Source organism: Salvelinus sp. IW2-2015, linkage group LG32 (assembly GCF_002910315.2).
Source record: "Salvelinus sp. IW2-2015 linkage group LG32, ASM291031v2, whole genome shotgun sequence".
NCBI classification, from domain to species: domain Eukaryota; kingdom Metazoa; phylum Chordata; class Actinopteri; order Salmoniformes; family Salmonidae; genus Salvelinus; species Salvelinus sp. IW2-2015.
This window is the reverse complement of record NC_036871.1, coordinates 38009572-38028315: the sequence shown is the minus strand read 5'-3', so window position 1 is coordinate 38028315 and position 18744 is coordinate 38009572. Positions and strand designations below refer to the sequence as shown.

General features: G+C 49.4%; 1 protein-coding gene across 1 annotated transcript in view; it reads left to right on the top strand.

Annotated features, from left to right (window-relative positions):
• Nucleotides 1–18744, top strand: part of LOC111956705 (protein kinase C iota type) — a 44046-nt gene that overhangs the window by 9754 nt on the left and 15548 nt on the right. The window contains exons 2-9 of the mRNA XM_070436593.1: nucleotides 6474–6595; nucleotides 10209–10298; nucleotides 11058–11108; nucleotides 11222–11307; nucleotides 11906–12040; nucleotides 12329–12388; nucleotides 13218–13293; nucleotides 18001–18116. Coding sequence (XP_070292694.1) covers nucleotides 6474–6595; nucleotides 10209–10298; nucleotides 11058–11108; nucleotides 11222–11307; nucleotides 11906–12040; nucleotides 12329–12388; nucleotides 13218–13293; nucleotides 18001–18116 — 736 coding nt within the window. The remainder of the gene's footprint in view (nucleotides 1–6473; nucleotides 6596–10208; nucleotides 10299–11057; nucleotides 11109–11221; nucleotides 11308–11905; nucleotides 12041–12328; nucleotides 12389–13217; nucleotides 13294–18000; nucleotides 18117–18744) is intronic.

Below are 18744 nucleotides of genomic sequence, written 5' to 3'. Positions count from 1 at the left end.
TTTTTTTTAAACTTGCTTTTCAGCATTAGCTTTCAATTCATGGGTGGCAGGTAACCTAGTGGTTAGAGTGGTTTGGACTAGTAACCGAAGGTTGCTAGATCGAATCCCCGAGCTGACAAGGTAAAAATCTGTCGTTCTGCCCCTGAACAAGGCAGTTACCCACTGTTCTAGGCCGTCATTGAAAATAAGAATTTGTTTCTTACCTGACTTGCCTAGTAAATAAAGGTAAAAAGAATAGGGGTACTTCATTAGTTGCCTATCATATAGACGCAGATCAAAATCTTCTTATTTTAAATTCTGCTGTGCTTCAGTCAGGGCTCGGCTCCAAATCATGAATCTAAAAACGACATATTTCAGTTTCCACTTCTCCTCTCAGATTAAATATCTTTGCTATCGTCATTGGATACACTGACGTGTAGGCTACTTTTTCTGGCTACATACTTCCAATTAGAAAGAGTAGAAATATGATAGCCATGCATTGTTTTCAGCAACAACACAAAAAATGTTTTATTGTAAGCTAATTTACTTGTGTGTCCGGCTGCTAATATATATTTATTATTATTATATATATTTTTTAAAATATAAATCAAATCAAATTTTATTTGTCACATACACATGGTTAGCAGATGTTAATGCGAGTGTAGCGAAATGCTTGTGCTTCTAGTTCCGACAATGCAGTAATAACCAACGAGTAATCTAACCTAACAATTCCACAGTAAAGAACAGAAATTCTCTAACTCACACATCCAGTATTTTTCTCTGGATCTAAAACCTTGGTTAAACCCACTGTGAAGAAACAACACTAATTCCAACTTTCTTTTGCGCAAGGACAGTGAGGTGGAATCATAGATGCCATTTATTCTGTTACTCACCAGTGACGAGCCACTGTATTTGCACAATCCATCTGTTACACTCATCTTCTGAGGTGGTTCAGGCCAAAGTCATGGTGATATTCACAGCAAAAAAAAAAAAAGACAAGACAACCACTTATCCCCACAGCAGAACACCAGGCCTGTCTCCATCCCCAAGGCAGGTGGACAGTTACATGCAGGCCTAGAGTTTCTCATGTTGTTTTTACCAACCATGGCAGTATCCAGTAGTTTTCTGAGGCTATAGCGCTAGTTCCTGCAGGCCTTCTCTGCATAGGGGAGTAACAGCAGGGTCTTTGTTAGAGTGCTGCTGGCTGGGTAAACTTTAACCACCGTGTAGAAGCAAGGTGTTTAAATGAACCACTAGTGCTCAGGACTACCGATACGTCTGGTGCGTTGTCATGTTGTACCAAGGTCCCTGACAAATAAATGATTTAAGGTCCAGTTTCCTGGCTGGACGTCACGTCATGGAGAAGTATGCCGGCCTTGATACTGGCTCTGTGTAGTAACAGCACTGTGTGGCTTGAATGAATAGGGTTTCATTTGAGAAACAACGTGTGTGTGTGTGTGTGTGTGTGTGTGTGTGTGTGTGTGTAGCCACTAGCTATGTTGCTACTGTGTGTGTGTGTGTGTGTGGCGATGGTGCTAAGGATTCAGTTGGCCCTATCATTGAGCGGTCTGTCTTTATGACCGTGGTTATTTGGGTATTGGAACAACCTTACCCTCCATTCTATTCACCTTGATCCCAGACTCTCTGTGGGTGTGTAGCCACTAGCTATGTTCCTAGTGTGTGTGTGTGTGTGTGTGTTACCAACCAGAATGATGGTCAACACTCCTCCTCCTGTACTGTCACTAATTAACACAAACAGGATGGAGAGAGACAGAGGGGGAGGGAGAGTATGAAGGAGAGAATGCAGAGCGGGAGGAATAGAAAGAGAAGTATGGCTGGGTACGATACCAGTATAGTGTGATACTTGTTAGTATCGTGGTAAGGAAACAAAAACACGAAGCGGAATTTAACTTCTTTAGGACGACAGCTCCTAATGATGGAAACAAACATTATGTTGTCATCCAGAGTCCCATGTATTTATCTTATCACACAATATTTTACATACTGCTGTTTTTTTTTAAAGGACCAAATAGTTTGATCTGCTTTTTGTTWAAAAAAAAAATGCAACAAAAAAGACAAAAAATTGTTATCACAACCCTAGAATGAAGAGAGAAGGAGAAGGATGCGAGAACATGAAGGAGGATCAAGAGAACACGTGAGAGAAAAAGAGAGGAGGGGGAGGGAATGTAGAGGAGACACCAACCCATTCTCTGTCTTTATTGCCACGCATTACATAGCACAGTGTTGTATTTCACCTACCTCCAGCTTCTGTATGAGCTTACTCAGACTGTCATGATCATTTGAAGGGAAAGAGGTGCATCTTTTGCACTGAAAGTGAAAAAAACAATTTTATTTAGGATGAAAGCAACAATTTGTTGACCTTTTCCATATGGACCGACGTGATCATGTGGGTCCTAGTCTGGTGTATAGGCCCTGTGGAAGGAGGATGGGTCCTAGTCTGGTGTATAGGCCCTGTGGAAGGAAGGATGGGTCCTAGTCTGGTGTATAGGCCCTGTGGAAGGAGGATGGGTCCTAGTCTGGTATATAGGCCCTGTGGAAGGAAGGATGGGTCCTAGTCTGGTGTATAGGCCCTGTGGAAGGAAGGAGGGTGGGTTGTGTTCGGGTGGATGTCTGTCTGTCCTGATGACCTTGACTATGCCAGTGTGGGTGGTGTCTCTCTGTGAGAGCTGCTGTTTTACTGTCCCCCTATAAAGAGACCCAGCGGGGTGGGGACTGGGGCTGGAGAGGGGGTTTGTTTTGATGGTTGTAAAGAGAGTGAAGTGACTGGTGCTGCCCTCAGGGGTCAGACTGGCTGTGATGGTCTTTACTCCACTCTCAATTCAAAGGGCTTTATTGGCATGGGGAAACATGTTTACATTGCTAAAGTAAGTGAAATAGATAATAAACAAAAGTGAAATAAACAATATAAAATTAACAGTAAACATCAGTCACTAAAGTTTCAAAGGAATAGAGACATTTCAAATGTCATGTCTATGTACAATGTTGTAATGATGTGCAAATAGTTCATTTCCCCCCCCCCCTTTTGTACTTTAACATAATTATCTGTAATCTATAATTAACTGTCTGTGTGGTGGTTGTAAAACCCAGGCTGCTGTCTGTGTGGTGGTTGTAAAACCCAGGCTGCTGTCTGTGTGATGGTTGTGAAACCCACGCGTGCAGTCTCCCCTGTGCCTCATTAACATACTGTCATTGGACAGAGGGAGGAGGGCTGCTAGCGTTGGCCGCCAATCCTTCTGGTAGGAGGGCTGCTGGCGCTGGCCACCAATCCTTCAGGGAGGAGGGCTGCTAGCGCTGGCCACCAATCCTTCAGGGAGGAGGGCTGCTGGCGCTGGTCACCAATCCTTCTGGGAGGAGGGCTGCTAGCCCCTGGTCACCCAAATCCTTCTGGAGGGGCTCGCTAGCCGCTCTGGCCCACAAATCCTTCTGGAGAGAGGGCTGCCTAGCGCTGGCCACCAATCCTTCTGGAGGGCTGCCTGCGCTGGCCACCAATCCTTCTGGAGGAGGCGCATGCTAGCGCTGGCCACCAATCCTTCTGGGAGGAGGGCTGCTGAGCCGCTGCCGCCACAATCCTTCTGGGAGGAGGGCTGCTCCGGCTAGCGCTGGCCACCAATCCTTCTGGGGGAGGAGGGCTCGCTAGCCTGCGGCCACCAATCCTTCAGGGAGGAGGCTGCTGGCGCTCTGGCACCAATCCTTCTTGCGGAGGGAGGCGCCTGCGCCTGGCCACCCAATCCTTCTGGGAGAGGGCTGCTGGCCACCAATCCTTCTGCTGGAGGAGGGCTGCTGCGCCACCAATCCTTGCAGGAGGAGGCGTGCTGGCGCTGGCCACCAACCTTCTCGGAGAGGGCTGCTGGCCTTCCGTCACCAATCCTTCTGCGGAGGAGGCGCTGCCTGCGCCACCCAATCCTTCTGGGAGGAGGGCTGCTGGCCGGCCACCAATCCTTCTGGGAGGGAGGGCTGCTGGCCACCAAACCTTCTGGGAGGAGGGCTGCCTGGCCACCAAACCTTCTGGGGAGGAGGGCTGCGCTGGCCACCCAATCCTTCTGGGAGAGCTGGCTGCTGCGCCACCAATCCTGCTCTGGGAGGAGGGCTGCTGGCGCTGGCCACCAATCCTTCTGGAGGAGGGCTGCTAGCGCTGGCCACCAATCCTTCTGGGCAAGGGCTGCTGCTGCGCACCAATCCTTCTGGGAGGAGGCGCTAGCCTGCGCCACCAATCCTTCTGGAGCGGAGGGCTGCTCATGGCGGCTGGCCACCAATCCTTCTTGGAGGAGGGCTGCTGGCGCTGGCCACCAATCCTTCTTGGAGGAGGGCTGCTGGCGCTGGCCACCAATCCTTCTGGGAGGAGGGCTGCTAGCGCTGGCCACCAATCCTTCTGGCTGAGACAGATCATGCATCCCAAATTAACATCCTATTCCCATAGGGCTCTGGTCAAAAGTAGTGTACTTTGTAAGGAATAGGATGACATTTTGGATGCTGCCAGAGAGAGCTGCTGTCTCGCTCTGCTATCTGTCTTGTCTCCTGTCCTGTAGGCTGCTAGCCCGGCTATCAGGGGGCCATGGAGGGATTGGTGATTGCGTATAGAGCTGGTAGATTATGGGCCAGAGGCTGTTCCAGACCAGGGATGGACAACTTTGACGATACCCTCATCCATACTCATACATGCAGCCATAGTCGGCCCTAGCCTTTTGGAGGCCCTAAGTGAATGTTGTACTTTTTTAAAAGCAAGTTTACTGCAATTGTACACGTTTTGCCATGGGGTGGGGAGTTCTAGGGAGTTTTTCCTAGCCACCGTGCTTCTACACCTGCATTGCTTGCTGTTTGGGGTTTTAGGCTGGGTGTCTGTACAGCACTTTGAGATATTAGCTGATGTACGAAGGGCTATATAAAATAAACTTGATTTGATTTGGGTGGAGAGAAATGTTTTTTTTATATATATGATATCTGAGTGAGAGTGACTTAACAAAACCATGGTCGACTCAATCAGTTCGACCATGATTCCTACAAGTTTAGATAACTGGCAGTTTTTTTCTCTCACATGGGCTAACTGAGTGGCTGTCAGTAGTAGGTAGGTTTCCATCACATTGACAGATTTTCATACGACTATTCTAAAATCTGCATGAAGAAAATATGTGTATTTTCTCACCTGGGGTATTTCCACCAAACAGACTTGTTGCAGATAGAAACGATGTAATGCACACAAAATATACTTTTTCGCTTAAAATTTTCATGTACCAAATAAAAATTGAATGTACACTGTGTTTCCATCATATTTTCAACTCTACTGATAGTTCTGTCACAAAAACAGTTGTGTTAAAGAGTAAATGTGTCTACTCTGGTCTGGACACATGCTCTCTAGCCAACAGGTCGCAGATACAGTGCAGGTAGACTAGTGTGTGTATATAATGAGATTATTATGAATAAGAGAAAGAATATTTTTTCGTCAAGCATTGATCGTCATGTAACCAGAATAAGAATATTTGTTGGTTGGCAGCATCAAGCCCGTCACCGTGCACGTTCACCACCCTGTGAAGTTCATCAAAACTCATTTAATCTGTAGCCTAATAAACTGCATGCTTTTACAGAGTCGTAGTGGGAGGCCCAAATACCAGATCATCAATACCAGACTCCCAAGTTTACCTCCATATGATGGTTGTTATATCTATATTTGCGCATAAAGGCGTTTCCACCTCCATTTGTAGCCTCATTAATTTTACAGACCCAAACATCCCACCATGTTGAAAGAACAAATGATCTGTCTGAATTTATAGTATTGTTCCGAAACTTCCTGTTTCCGTCACAGCTGTCGTGAATTTTTTTTTTTTTTATACAGTATTACTTTACTTGCATAAAAACTGTGGATGGTAACTTGGTTACAGACTGACATGACAAGATAAAAACTGTGGATGGTAACTTGGTTACAGACTGACATAACAAGATAAAAACTGTGGATGGTAACTTGGTAACAGACTGACATAACGAGAAAAAAACTAATAATGCATCTTGTGTATTCTATTCTAACTCACAACAGTAAGTTGAGACCCCAACTCAGTTCTCCCCCACCACCAAAAATAGGGGAATTGATCCACGGGCCAACAGTTGCCCATCCCTGATCTAGAGTCAGATGTTGGACATTCACACCATTCACACCACACAGGCAACTACAGCTACAAAAAAACAGGGTTTCACCATCTCACATTCATTCTCTCTCTATGCATTTCTGGGGGGGTTTCCTGGTCAGGTCATATGGCCCTACACATAATTATATATACACTGGCCCGTATTCACAAAGCATGTCAGGCTGGTAGTGCTGTTGATCTTGGATCAGTATTGGCTTTCAGATCATAATTATATGGGCAAGAGGGTACCTGGTCCTAGATCAGCACTCCTACTCTGAGACTTTGTGAATACGGGCCACTTTGAGTAAATAAGAGTGTGTATTTAATGTATCCTGTCCTCTCTCTCTCTCTCTCTCTCAGGGACATCATGATCACCCACTTTGAGCCGTCAATCTCCTACGAGGAGCTGTACGGAGAGGTTAAAGACATGTGCTGCATGGACAACGACCAGCTCTTCACCATGAAGTGGATCGACGAAGAAGGTTTGTTTACCATAGTTCTCCTTCTAAATATGTGTTCGTATTTATTAAGGATCACCGTTTAGTTCTGCCAAGGCAGCAGCTACTCTTCATGGAGTTTATTAAGGATCACCATGTAGTTCTGCCAAGGCAGCAGCTACTCTTCCTGGGGTTTATTAAGGATCACCATTTAGTTCTGCCAAGGCAGCAGCTACTTTTCCTGGGGTTTATTAAGGATCACCATGTAGTTCTGCCAAGGCAGCAGCTACTCTTCCTGGAGTCCAGCAACATTAAGGCAGTTTATACAATTTTAAAAACATTACAATACAAAAAAAACTATATATCCACCTCCATCCATCCGTCTTTCTCATTTTTTTTAGAGATGTCTACAGTCTTCATGAGCAGTCAGAAGTATCACTATGTAGAGATAAGGGTGTGATTTGATATGCAGAGAGAAGGCAGTGGTGGGTGTGCCTCTTTTGTATCTGGCCAGCTGGCCATATCCCCGCGGTATCTGGCCAGCTGGCCATGTCCCCGCGGTATCTGGCCAGCTGGCCATGTCCCCGCGGTATCTGGCCAGCTGGCCATGTCCCCTGCGGTAATCTGGCCAGCTGGCCATGTTTCCCCGCGGCATATCTGGCAGCTGGCCATCGTCCCGCGCGGCATCTGGCCAGCTGGCCATGTCCCCGCGGTATTGGCCAGCTGGCCATGTCCCCCGCGGTATCTGGCAGCTGGCCATGTCCCCGCGGCATTGGCAGCTGGCCATGTCCCCGCGGATCTGGCCAGCTGGCCATGTCCCCGCGGCATCTGGCCAGCTGGCCATGTCCCCCGGCGCATCTGGCCAGCTGGCCATGTCCCCGCGGCATCTGGCCAGCTGGCCATGTCCCCGCGGTCATCGGGCCATGTCCGCGCATCTGGCCAGCTGGCAATGTCCGCCGCGGCATCTGGCCAGCTGGCCATGTCCCCGCGGTATCGGGCCATTGGCCCCGGCATCTGCGCAGCTGGCCATGTGCGGCCGCGGCATCTGGCCAGCTGGCCATGTGCCCGCGGCATCTGGCCAGCTGGGCCATGTCCCGGCGGCATCTGGCCAGCTGGCCATGTGCCCGCGGCCATCTGGCCAGCTGGCCATGTGCCCGCGGCATCTGGCCAGCTGGCCATGTCGCGGGGCATCGGGCCAGCTGGCCATGTGCCCGCGGCACGGGCCAGCTGGCCATGGTGCCCGCGGCATCGGGGCCAGCTGGCCATGTGCCCGGCGCATCGGGCCAGCTGGCGCATGTGCCGGGCGGCATCGGGCCAGCTGGCCATGTGCCCGCGGCATCGGGCCAGCTGGCCATGTGCCCGCGGCATCGGGCCAGCTGGCCAGTGTGCCCGCGGCATCGGGCCAGCTGGCCTGTGCCCGCGGCATGCCAGCTGGCCATGTGCCCGCGGCATCGGGCCAGCTGGCCATGTGCCCCGGCATCGGGCAGCTGGCCATGTCCCGCGGCATCGGGCCAGCTGGCCCATGTGCCCGCGGCATCGGGCCAGCTGGCCATGTGCCCGCGGCATCGGGCCAGCTGGCCATGTCCCGCGGCATCGGGCCAGCTGGCCATGTCCCCGCGGCATCGGGCCAGCTGGCCATGTCCGGCGGCATCGGGCCAGCTGGCCATGTGCCCGCGGGCATCGGGCCAGCTGGCCATGTGTCGCGGCTCGCAGCTGGCCATGTCCCCGCGGCCTCTGGCCATGTCCGCGCGGCATCGGGCCATGTCCCGCGGCATCGGGCCATGTCCCGCGGCATCGGGCCATGTCCCCGGCGGCATCGGGCCATGTCCGCCGCGGCATCGGGCCAGCTGGCCTGTCCCCGCGGCATCGGGCCAGCTGGCCAGTCCCGCGCATCGGGCCCAGTGGCCGTGTCCCCGCGGCATCGGGCCAGCTGGCCATGTCCCGCGGCATCTGGCCAGCCTGGCCATGTCCCCCGGCGGCATCTGGCCATGTCCCCGCGGCATCGGCCATGTCCCCGCGGCATGGCGGGCCATGTCCCCGCGGTATGGGCCATGTCCCCGCGGTATCGGGCCATGTCCCCGCCATGTGCCCGCGCGGCATCGGGCCAGCTGGCCATGTGCCCGCGGCATCGGGCCAGCTGGCCATGTGCCCGCAGCATCGGGCCAGCTGGCCATGTGCCCGTCGGCATCCCCCCCGGGCCAGCTGGCCATGTCCCCGCGCATCGGGCCAGCTGGCCCATGTCCCCGCGGCATCGGCCAGCTGCCATGTGCCGCGGCAATCGGGCCAGCTGGCCATGTGCCCGCGGCATCGGGCCAGCTGTGGCAGGTGGCATTCCCGCGGCATCGGCAGCTGGCCAATGTCCCCGGGCATCGGCCATGCTCCCGCTGTGTTCAGTCCTCCGGACCATGGTCCCCGGTACTCGGCCACTGTCCCGGGCATCCCTGGTAATCCAGCGGCCCATGTCCCCAGCGGCATCTGGCCATGCGCCTGGCCATGTCCCCGCGGCTACTTCGGCCGATTGTCCCCGCGGGCATCCGGGCCATGTCCCCGCGTTATCGGCATAATCCGCGGCGCCGACATGTCCCCGCTGCACGGCCATGTCCCCGCCGGCATCTGGCCATGTCCCGCGGCATCGGGCCCCTGTCACCCGCGGCATTTCGGGCCATGGTCCCCCGCGCATCGGCCATGTCCTCCGCGCCATCGGCCATGTCCCCTGCGGTATCAGGGGGGGTCCATGTCCCCGCGGTATCGGGCCATGTCCCCGCGGTATCGGGCCATGTCCCCGCGGCATCGGGCCATGTCCCCGCGGCATCGGGCCATGTCCCCGCGGTATCGGGCCTGCTGGCCATGTCCCCGCGGTATCGGGCCAGCTGGCCATGATGAAGACGTCATGTTGTTGGAAAGATCAGGCTGCCCTTATTAATTAACGTCTAACGTATCACCGGGTGTGTACCGTCTGCAATTTAGAGGAGATGGACAATAATCTCCACTTTGTATTTTACGTTATATGATGATTTAAGAGTAAACCTTGTTTGGAGTCATGATGAAGGACAAACTGGACTGGCTTCCCAGAAAAGTGTTGCTGGTTGCAAACTTTATTTCCAAAGTGACGCGACAAGATAAGTTGTGTAACTGAAAGGTTTTTGTTTTGCGTTTCATATGTTTATTTACGTGTGTGTGTGTGTGTGTGTGTGTATGTATATAACTATGATCATTTTATTTGGATACAGAAAATACGGTGTCTTGTAAGCCCATGTGGGCTGAGTGTGATGAAGATGCATGACTCTATCTCATACTTCACTAGGCTCTGAAAAACAAACTTAACATAATGAAGACTGAGACACTGCCTCCACACACACACCTACACGCTTTCTGTCTTAGACACGGATATTCAATATTGAGAATATCTATAACCTCAGCTTAGAGACATTTTGAGAGTCTTCACTGTAAAAGTAACACACTGGCTTTGTGTTAACTTGTGGTGTTTGGGCAGATAAAATGATTCTGACTATCATATCAGCCTTTGTGACTCTGGTCAGAGGTATTTGTGCACTGCATAGGGAATAGGGTGGTTCCAGTAGGTTTATCCATCATCAGACACCTGATGTACATGGAGTACACAGTGACCCAGCCATGACCCGTCTCTCCGTCCTCCCAGGTGACCCGTGTACAGTATCGTCTCAGCTGGAGCTAGTGGAAGCACTGAGGCTCTACGAGGTCAACAAAGACTCTGAACTCATCATCCACGGTAACGTGACCTTCTGCATCTGACAACATAGTAAATACATAAACCTTCCATGAAATTCTTTTTAAACATTTTGTCATTTAGCAGACGCTCTTATTCAGAGCGACTTACGTGAACAATTACGGTGAAGTGCCTTGCTCAAGGGCACATCGTCAGATTTGTCACCTAGTCGGCTCGGGGGATTCGAACCAGGTACCTTTCAGTTACTGGCTTGTCGCGCTTAACATCTAGGCTACCTGCCTTCCCAAATCTATAAACTGTTTTGATACCCAATGGGAAGTCTTTGCTGGGCTGACATCCCGACAACAGAATAAGTATACTGAGCTTTCATTACATTCAATTCAATGTATTTATTTAATTTAATAAATGTTTTTTTTGTTTATACAACAAAAGACACCATTATAAGTCACACTCTGTCTGTTCCACTGATACTCTCCTGCTAACTAGATAAACATCACACAGCCTCACAGACACCAGGAAATAGACCAGTGTTTATAGAGTTGTCTGTCTGTCAGTGCATGTGAGATTGGTTGTCTTTTATTAGCACTGGAGAGAAAGCAGGTTAAGATCAAGATGGAGGGAGGAGAGTGGGGGGGGGGACCAGAGCAGGAGAGGAGGGTGGAGGTTAGGGGGAAGGGCACAGAGAGGTGCCAAGTCTGCTAGATAATGAGAGCATCCACTCTACCCCACCTCTGGCGCACACAGGCACGTGTGAGGTAGGAATTGCAGCCATGGTTTAATGGTTTCCCTTTCTTCCTTCAGTGTTTCCATGTATCCCAGAGAAGCCTGGTATGCCCTGTCCAGGAGAGGACAGTAAGTCTACATCTCTTGTTCGTTCCATTGTTTTCTGAAGATTGGAGTATCTCTCTGAGACACACACACACACACACTTGTTCCAGTAATCCCTGTGTTCTTCTCTTCCTCAGAGTCTATATATCGTCGTGGGGCGCGGTGCTGGAGGAAACTCTACTACGCTAGTGGTCATGTCTTCCAGCCCAAACGGTTCAACAGGGTGATAATCCTCTCTGTCCCTGTGTCTCTTCCTCTCCTCTCTCTCTCTTTCTCTCCTCTCTCTCTTTCTCTCCTCTCTTTCTCTCCTCTCTCTCTCATCTCTCTCTCTCATCTCTCTCTCTCATCTCTCTCTCTTCATCTCTTTCTCCTCTCTCTCTCATCTCTCTCTCTCATCTCTCTCTCTCTCATCTCTCTTCTCCTCTTTCTCTTCTCTCTCTCTCTCTCTCTCTCTCTCTTCATCTCTCTCTCTTTCATCTCTCTCTTCTCTCTCTCTCATCTTCTCTCATCTTCTCTCCTCACTCTCTACATCCTCTCTCTCTCTCTCTCTCTCATCTCTCTTCCTTCATCTCTCTCTCATTATCTCTCTCTCCTCCTCTCTTCTCTCTTTCTCTCCTCTCTCTCTTTCTTTCCTCTCTCTCTCCTCTCTCTCTCTCTCTCCTCTCTCTTTCTTTCCTCTCTCTTTCTCATCTCTCTTTCTCTCTCTCTCGCTCTCTCTGCTGTCCCAATCAGTGACTTAGCTGTATTAATGATAAGTTGATATTTGAAGGTGGGTGTGGTTGTTTTAACTTTGTCTGTTCTCTCCTGTATACTCATGGTAGAGAGCTCACTGTGCCATCTGCACAGACCGTATCTGGGGTCTGGGGAGACAGGGCTACAAATGCATCAACTGCAAACTGCTGGTCCACAAGAAGTGTCACAAACTGGTCAGCGTGGAGTGTGGTAAACAGATCCAGGTGAGATGCAGAGAGCAGGCAGAGCCTGGGGGCCCTGAGTTTTACTTTTCTTCAGTTATGCGGTCAGAGAAACTGTGGGCCCTGAGTTTTACCTTAGTTCAGTTATGCGGTCAGGGAGACTGTGGGCCCTGAGTTTTACCTTAGTTTCTCTGACCGCATAACTGAACAATGGGCCCTAGACCTACTGTGGTTTCGGACTCATAAAGGACTGACTGGAAAAACTTTGCATTAATATTTCTCAATGATTCCTTTCTCTCTCTCGTTCTCTCATATCTCTCCTCTGTCTAGGAGCCCATCACGCCATTAGACCACTCTGAACAGCCAGGTAACACACGCACACACCGCCTTGTTAAAGACTTAGAAAACTAGCCTTGGTGAGCAAAACTAGGTAAACAATCTTAGACATTTTGGCTAAATGAATAGTTCCTTCAGACCTTAGTCACTAAGTTGCATCTAGCAGGAAGACAGCTTTAAGCCCAGTGGCTGGCTGAATGAGAAGGCTTAACATTCCCGCTAGGAACCCTTCTGTATCACTCTCTAGTGTCCAGGAGGAACCATTCTGTATCACTCTCTAGTGTCTAGGAGGAATCAAACTTATTTCCCAAAGTGACGCGACAAGATAAGTGTGTACTGAAAGGTTGTTTGCTTTTGCGTTTTCATATGTTTATTACGTGTGTGTGTGTGTGTGTGTGTGTATGTATATAACTATGATCATTTATTTGGATACAGAAAAATACGGTGTCTTGTAAGCCCATGTGGGCTGCAGTGTGATGAAGAGCATGACTCTATCTCGAATACTTCACTAGGTCTGAAAACAAACTTAACTATATGAAGACTGAGACACTGCCTCCACACACACACCTACACGCTTTCTGTCTTAGACACGGTATTCCAATATTGAGAATAAATCTATAACCTCAGCCTTAGAGACATTTTAGAGTCTCACTGTAAAGTAACACACTGCTTTGTGTTAACCTTGTTGGTGTTTGGGCCAGAATTAAAATGAATTCTGACTATTCATATCAGCCTTTGTGACTCTGGTCCGAGGGTATGTTGTGCCTGCATAGGAATAGGGTGTTCCAGTACGGTTATCCATCATCAGACACCTGATGTCTGGAGACAACAGTGACCCAGCCATGACCCGTCTCTCGTCCTCCCAGGTGACCCGCTGTCACAGTATCGTCTCACTGAGGCTAGTGAGAAGCATGAGGCTCTAACGAGGTCAAACAAAGACTCTGAAACTCACATCCACGGTAAACGTGACCTTCTTGCATGCTGACAACATAGTAAAATACAAATAAACCTTCCAGTGAAATTCTTTTTAAAATTGTCATTTAGCAACGCTCTTATTCAGAGCGACTTAACGTGAAAACAATTACGGTGAAGTGCTTGCTCAAGGGCACATCGTCAGATTTGTCACCTCAGTCGGCTCGGGGGATTCGAACCAGGTACTGTCAGTTACTGGCTGTCGCGCCGTTTACATCTAGGCTACCTGCCTTCCCAAATCTATAAACTGTTTTGGATACCCAATGGGAAGTCTTTTTTGCTGGTGACATCCGACACAGAATAAGTATACTGAGCTTTCCATCTACATTCAATTCCAATGTATTTATTTAATTTAGATAAATGTTTTTTTGTTTGTTATAACAACAAAAAGACACCAATTATCAGTCCCACTCTGCTGTTCCCCACCTGATACTCTCCTGCTAACTAAGATATAACATCAACCCAGACCCTCACAGACACCAGGGAAATAGACCACAATGTTATACGAGTTGTCTTGTCTGTCAGTGCATGTGATGATTGGTTGTTCTTTTTATTAGCACTGGGAGCAGAAAGCAGGGTTAAGCATCAAGATGGAGGGAGGAGAGTGGGGGGGGGACCAGAGCAGGAAGGAGGGTGGAGGTTAGGGAAAGGCACAGAGAGTGCCAGTCCTGCTAATAATGAGAGATCCACTCTACCCCACCTCTTGGGGCCACACAGCACGTTGGTTGAGGTAGGAATGCAGCATGGTTTAATGGTTTCCCTTTCTTCCTTCAGTCTGTTTCCATGTTCCCAGAGCCCTGGTATGGCCCTTGTCCCAGGAGCGGACAGTAAGTTCTAGCATCTCTTGTTCGTTCCATTTTTTTCTGAGAATGGAGTATCCTCTCTGAGACACACACACATCACACTTGTTCCGTAATCCCTGTGTTCTTCTCTTCCTCAAGTCTATATATCGACCAGTGGGGGCGACGCGCGCTGGACGAAACTCTACTAACCGCTAGTGGTCATGTCTTCCAGCCCAAACGGTTCAACAGGGTATAATCCTCTCTGTCCCTGTGTCTCTTCCTCTCCTCTCTCTCTCTTTCTCTCCTCTCTCTCTTTCTCTCCTCTCTTTTCTCCTCTCTCTCTCATCTCTCTCTCTCATCTCTCTCTCTCATCTCTCTCTCTCTATCTCTCTCCCTCTTTCTCTCCTCTCTCTCCTCTCTCCTCTCTCTCTTTCATCTCTTCTCTTTCATCTCTCTCTCTCATCTCTCTCCTCTCTCTCTCTCTCATCCTCTCTCCTCTCTCTCTCATCTCTCTCTGCTCATCTCTTCTCTCTCATCTCTCTCTCCTCTTTCTCTCCTTTCATCTCTCTCTCCTCTCTCTCTTCATCTTCTCTCTTTCATCTCTCTCGTTCATCTCTCTCGTCATCTCTCTCTCCTCTTCTCATCTCTCTCTCTCCTCTCTCTCATCTCTCTCTCTCATCTCTCTCTCATATCTCTCTCTCCTCTCTCTCTCCTCTTTCTCTCCTCTCTCCTCTCTTTCTCTCCTCTCTCTCTTTCTTTCCTCTCTCTCTCCTCTCTCTCTCTCTCTCCTCTCTCTTTCTTTCCTCTCTCTTTCTCATTCTCTCTTTCTCTCTTCTCGCTCTCTCTGCTGTCCCAATCAGGGACTTAGCGTGATTAATAATAAGTTGATATTTGAAGGTGGGTGTGGTTGTTTTAACTTGTCTGTTCTCTCCTGATATACTCATGGTAGAGAGCTCCACTGTGCCATCTGCACAGACCGTATCTGGGGTCTGGGGAGACAGGGGCTACCAAATGCATCAACTGCAAACTGCCTGGTCCAACAAACAGTGTCACAAACTGGTCAGCGTGGAGCTGTGGTAAACAGATCCAGGTGAGATGCAGAGAGCAGGCAGAGCCTGGGGGCCCTGAGTTTTACTTTTCTTCAGTTATGCGGTCAGAGAAACTGTGGGCCCTGATTTACCTTAGTTCAGTTATGCGGTCAGGAGACTGTGGGCCCTGAGTTTTACCTTAGTTCTCTGACCGCATAACTGAACAATGGGCCCTAGACCTACTGTGGTTTCGGACTCATAAAGGGACTGACTGGAAAAACTTTGCATTAATATTTCTCAATGATTCCTTTCTCTCTCTCGTTCTCCATATCTCTCCTCTGTCTAGGAAGCCCATCACGCCATTTAGACCACTCTGAAACAGCACGGTAACACACGCACACACCGCTGTAAAGACTTAGAAAAACTAGCCTTGGTGAGCAAAACTAGGTAAACATCTTAGACATTTTGCTAAATGAATAGTTCCTTCAGACCTTAGTCACTTAAGTTGCATCTAGCAGGAAGACAGCTTTAACCAGTGGCTGGCTGAATGAGAAGGCTTAACATCCCGCTAGGAACCCTTCTGTATCACTCTCTAGTGTCCAGGAGGAACCATTCGTATCACTCTCTAGTGTCTGTAGGAGGAAGCATTTCTGTATCACTCTCTAGTGTCCAGGAGGAATCATTCTGTATCACTCTCTAGTGTCCAGGAGGAAGCATTCTGTATCACTCTCTAGTGTTCCAGGAGGAACCATTCTGTATCACTCCTCTAGTGTCCAGGAGAACCATTCTGTATCCACTCTCTAGTGTCCAGGAGGAAGCATCTGTATCACTCTCTAGTGTCCAGGAGGAAGCATTCTGTATCACTCTCTAGTGTCCAGGAGGAACCACTATGTATCACTCCTAGTGTCCGGAGGAACCATTCTGTCATCACTCTCTAGTGTCCAGGAGGAACCATTCTGTATCACTTTCTAGTGCCAGGAGGAACCATTCTTGTATCACTCTCTTAGTGTTCCAGGAGCGAACCATTCTGTATCACTCTCTAGTGTCCAGGAGGAACCATTTCTGTATCACTCTCTAGTGTCCAGAGGAAACCCTTCTGTATCACTCTCTAGTGTCTAGGAGGAACCATTCTTGCATCACTCTCGGTCCAGAGGAAAGCATTCTGTATCACTCTCTAGGTCCAGGAGGAACCATTCGTGTATCACTCTCTAGTGTCCAGGAGGAACCATTCGTATCACTCTCTAGTGTCCAGGAGGAACCATTCTGTATCACTCTCTAGTGTCCAGGAGGAACCATTCCTGCATCACTCTCGTGTCCAGAGGAAAGCCTTCTGTATCACTCCTAGTGTTCTAGGAGGAACCATTCTGTATCACTCTCTAGTGTCTAGGAGGAACCATTCTGTATCACTCTCTAGTGTCTAGGAGGAAACCCATTCTGTATCACTCTCTAGTGTCTAGGAGGAACCCTCCTGTATCACTCTCTAGTGTCTAGGAGGAAACCCTACTGTATCACTCTCTAGTCTCCAGGAGGAACCCTACTGTATCACTCTCTAGTGTCCAGGAGGAACCCTTCTGTATCACTCTTCTAGTGTCTAGGAGGAAGCCTTCTGTATCACTCTCTAGTGTCTGGAGGAAAGCATTCTGTATCACTCTCTAGTGTCCAGGAGGAACCCTTCTGTATCACTCTCTAGTGTCCAAGAGGAACCATTCTGTATCACTCTCTAGTGTCAGGGGGAAGCCTTCGGTATCACTCTCTAGTGTCTAGGAGGAAGCCTTCTGTATCACTCTCTAGTGTCCAAGAGGAACCATTCTGTATCACTCTCTAGTGTCCAGGAGGGACCATTCTGTATCACTCTCTAGTGTCCAGGAGGAACCCTTCTGTATCACTCTCTAGTGTCTAGGAGGAAGCCTTCTGTATCACTCTCTAGTGTCTAGGAGGAAGCCTTCTGTATCACTCTCTAGTGTCTAGGAGGAGCCTCTGTATCACTCTCTAGTGTCTAGAGGAAGCCTTCTGTATCACTCTTCTAGTGTCTGAGGAGAGAAGCCTTCTGTATCACTCTCTAGTGTCTAGGAGGAAGCCTTCTGTATCACTCTTCTAGTGTCTAGGAGGAACCCTTCTGTATCACTCTCTAGTGCTCTAGGAGGAAGCCTTCTGTATCACTCTCTAGTGTCTAGGAGGAACCCTTCTGGTATCACTCTAGCTGTCTAGGGAGAAGACATTCTGTATCACTCTAGTGTCTAGGAGAAGCCTTCTGGATCACTCTCTAGTTTAGAGGAAGCCTTCTGTATCACTTTCTACTGTCCAGGAGGAAGCCTTCTGTATCACTCTACGTGTCTAGGAGGAAGCCTTCTGGTATCACTCTCTAGTGTCTAGGAGGAACCATTCTGTATCACTCTCTAGTTTCTAGGAGAACCATTCTGTATCACTCTAGTGTCTAGGGAGAACCATCTGATTTCACTCTCTAGTGTTCTAGGAGAAGCCTTCTGTATCACTCTCGTAGTGATCTAGGAGGAAGCCTTCTGTATCACTCTCTTCATGTCTAGGAGGAAAGTCCCTTCTGTATCACTCTCTAGTGTCCAGAGCAACCCTTCTGTATCACTCTCTAGTGTCTAGGAGGAACCCTTCTGTATCACTCTCTAGTTGTCCAGGAGGAACCATTCTGTATCACTCTCTAGTGTCTAGGAGGAAGCCTTCTGTATCACTCTCTAGTGTCCAGGAGGAACCCTTCTGTATCACTCTCTAGTGTCACAGGAAGGCAACCATATGCTGTATCACTCTCTAGTGTCTAGGAGGAAAGCCTTCTGTATCACTCTCTCGTGTCCAGGACGAAGCATTCTGTATCACTCTCTAGTGTCCAGAGGAACCATTCTGTATCACTCTCTAGTGTCCAGGAGGAACCCTTTCTGTATCACTCTCTCGTTCTCTCTCTCGTTCTCTACTCAGGTCCTTCAGAACAAATACTCCAGTGAGAGTCTGAACTCCGATGGAGAAAGAAAAGAGGTGTGTTTGCTTGCCAAATGTCTGTCTTTATCTCTCTACCTCGCTGTATCTGGTCTCACGTCTGTCTCTACCTCGTGTCTCTGTCTCACTCTGTCTCTAACCTCGTGCTCTGTCTCACGTCTGTCTCTACCTCGTGTCTCTGTCTCACGTCTGTCTCTACCTCGTGTCTCACGTCTGTCTCTACCTCGTGTTCTCTGTCTCACGACTGTCTCTACCTCGTGTCTCTGTCTCACGTCTGTCTCTACCTCGTGTCTCGTCTCACGTCTGGCTCTACCTCGTGTCTCGACGTCTCATCGTTCGTGTCTCTACCTCGTGTCTCTGTCTCACGTCTGTCTTACCTCGCTGGTCTCTGTCTCACGTCTGTCTCTTACCTCGCTGTCTCTGTCTCACGTCTGTCTCTACCTCGTTGTCTCTACCTCGTGTCTGCGGTCTACCTCGTGTCTCTGTCTCACGTCTGTCATCTACCTCGTGTCTCTTGTCTCCACGTCTGTCTCTACCTCGTGCTCTGTTCTCACGTCTGTCCTACCTCGTGTCTTCTGTCTCACGTCTGTCGTCTACCTCGTGTCCTGATCTCACGCTCTGTCTCATACCTCTGATCTCTGTCTCACGATCTTGTCTCTACCTCGTG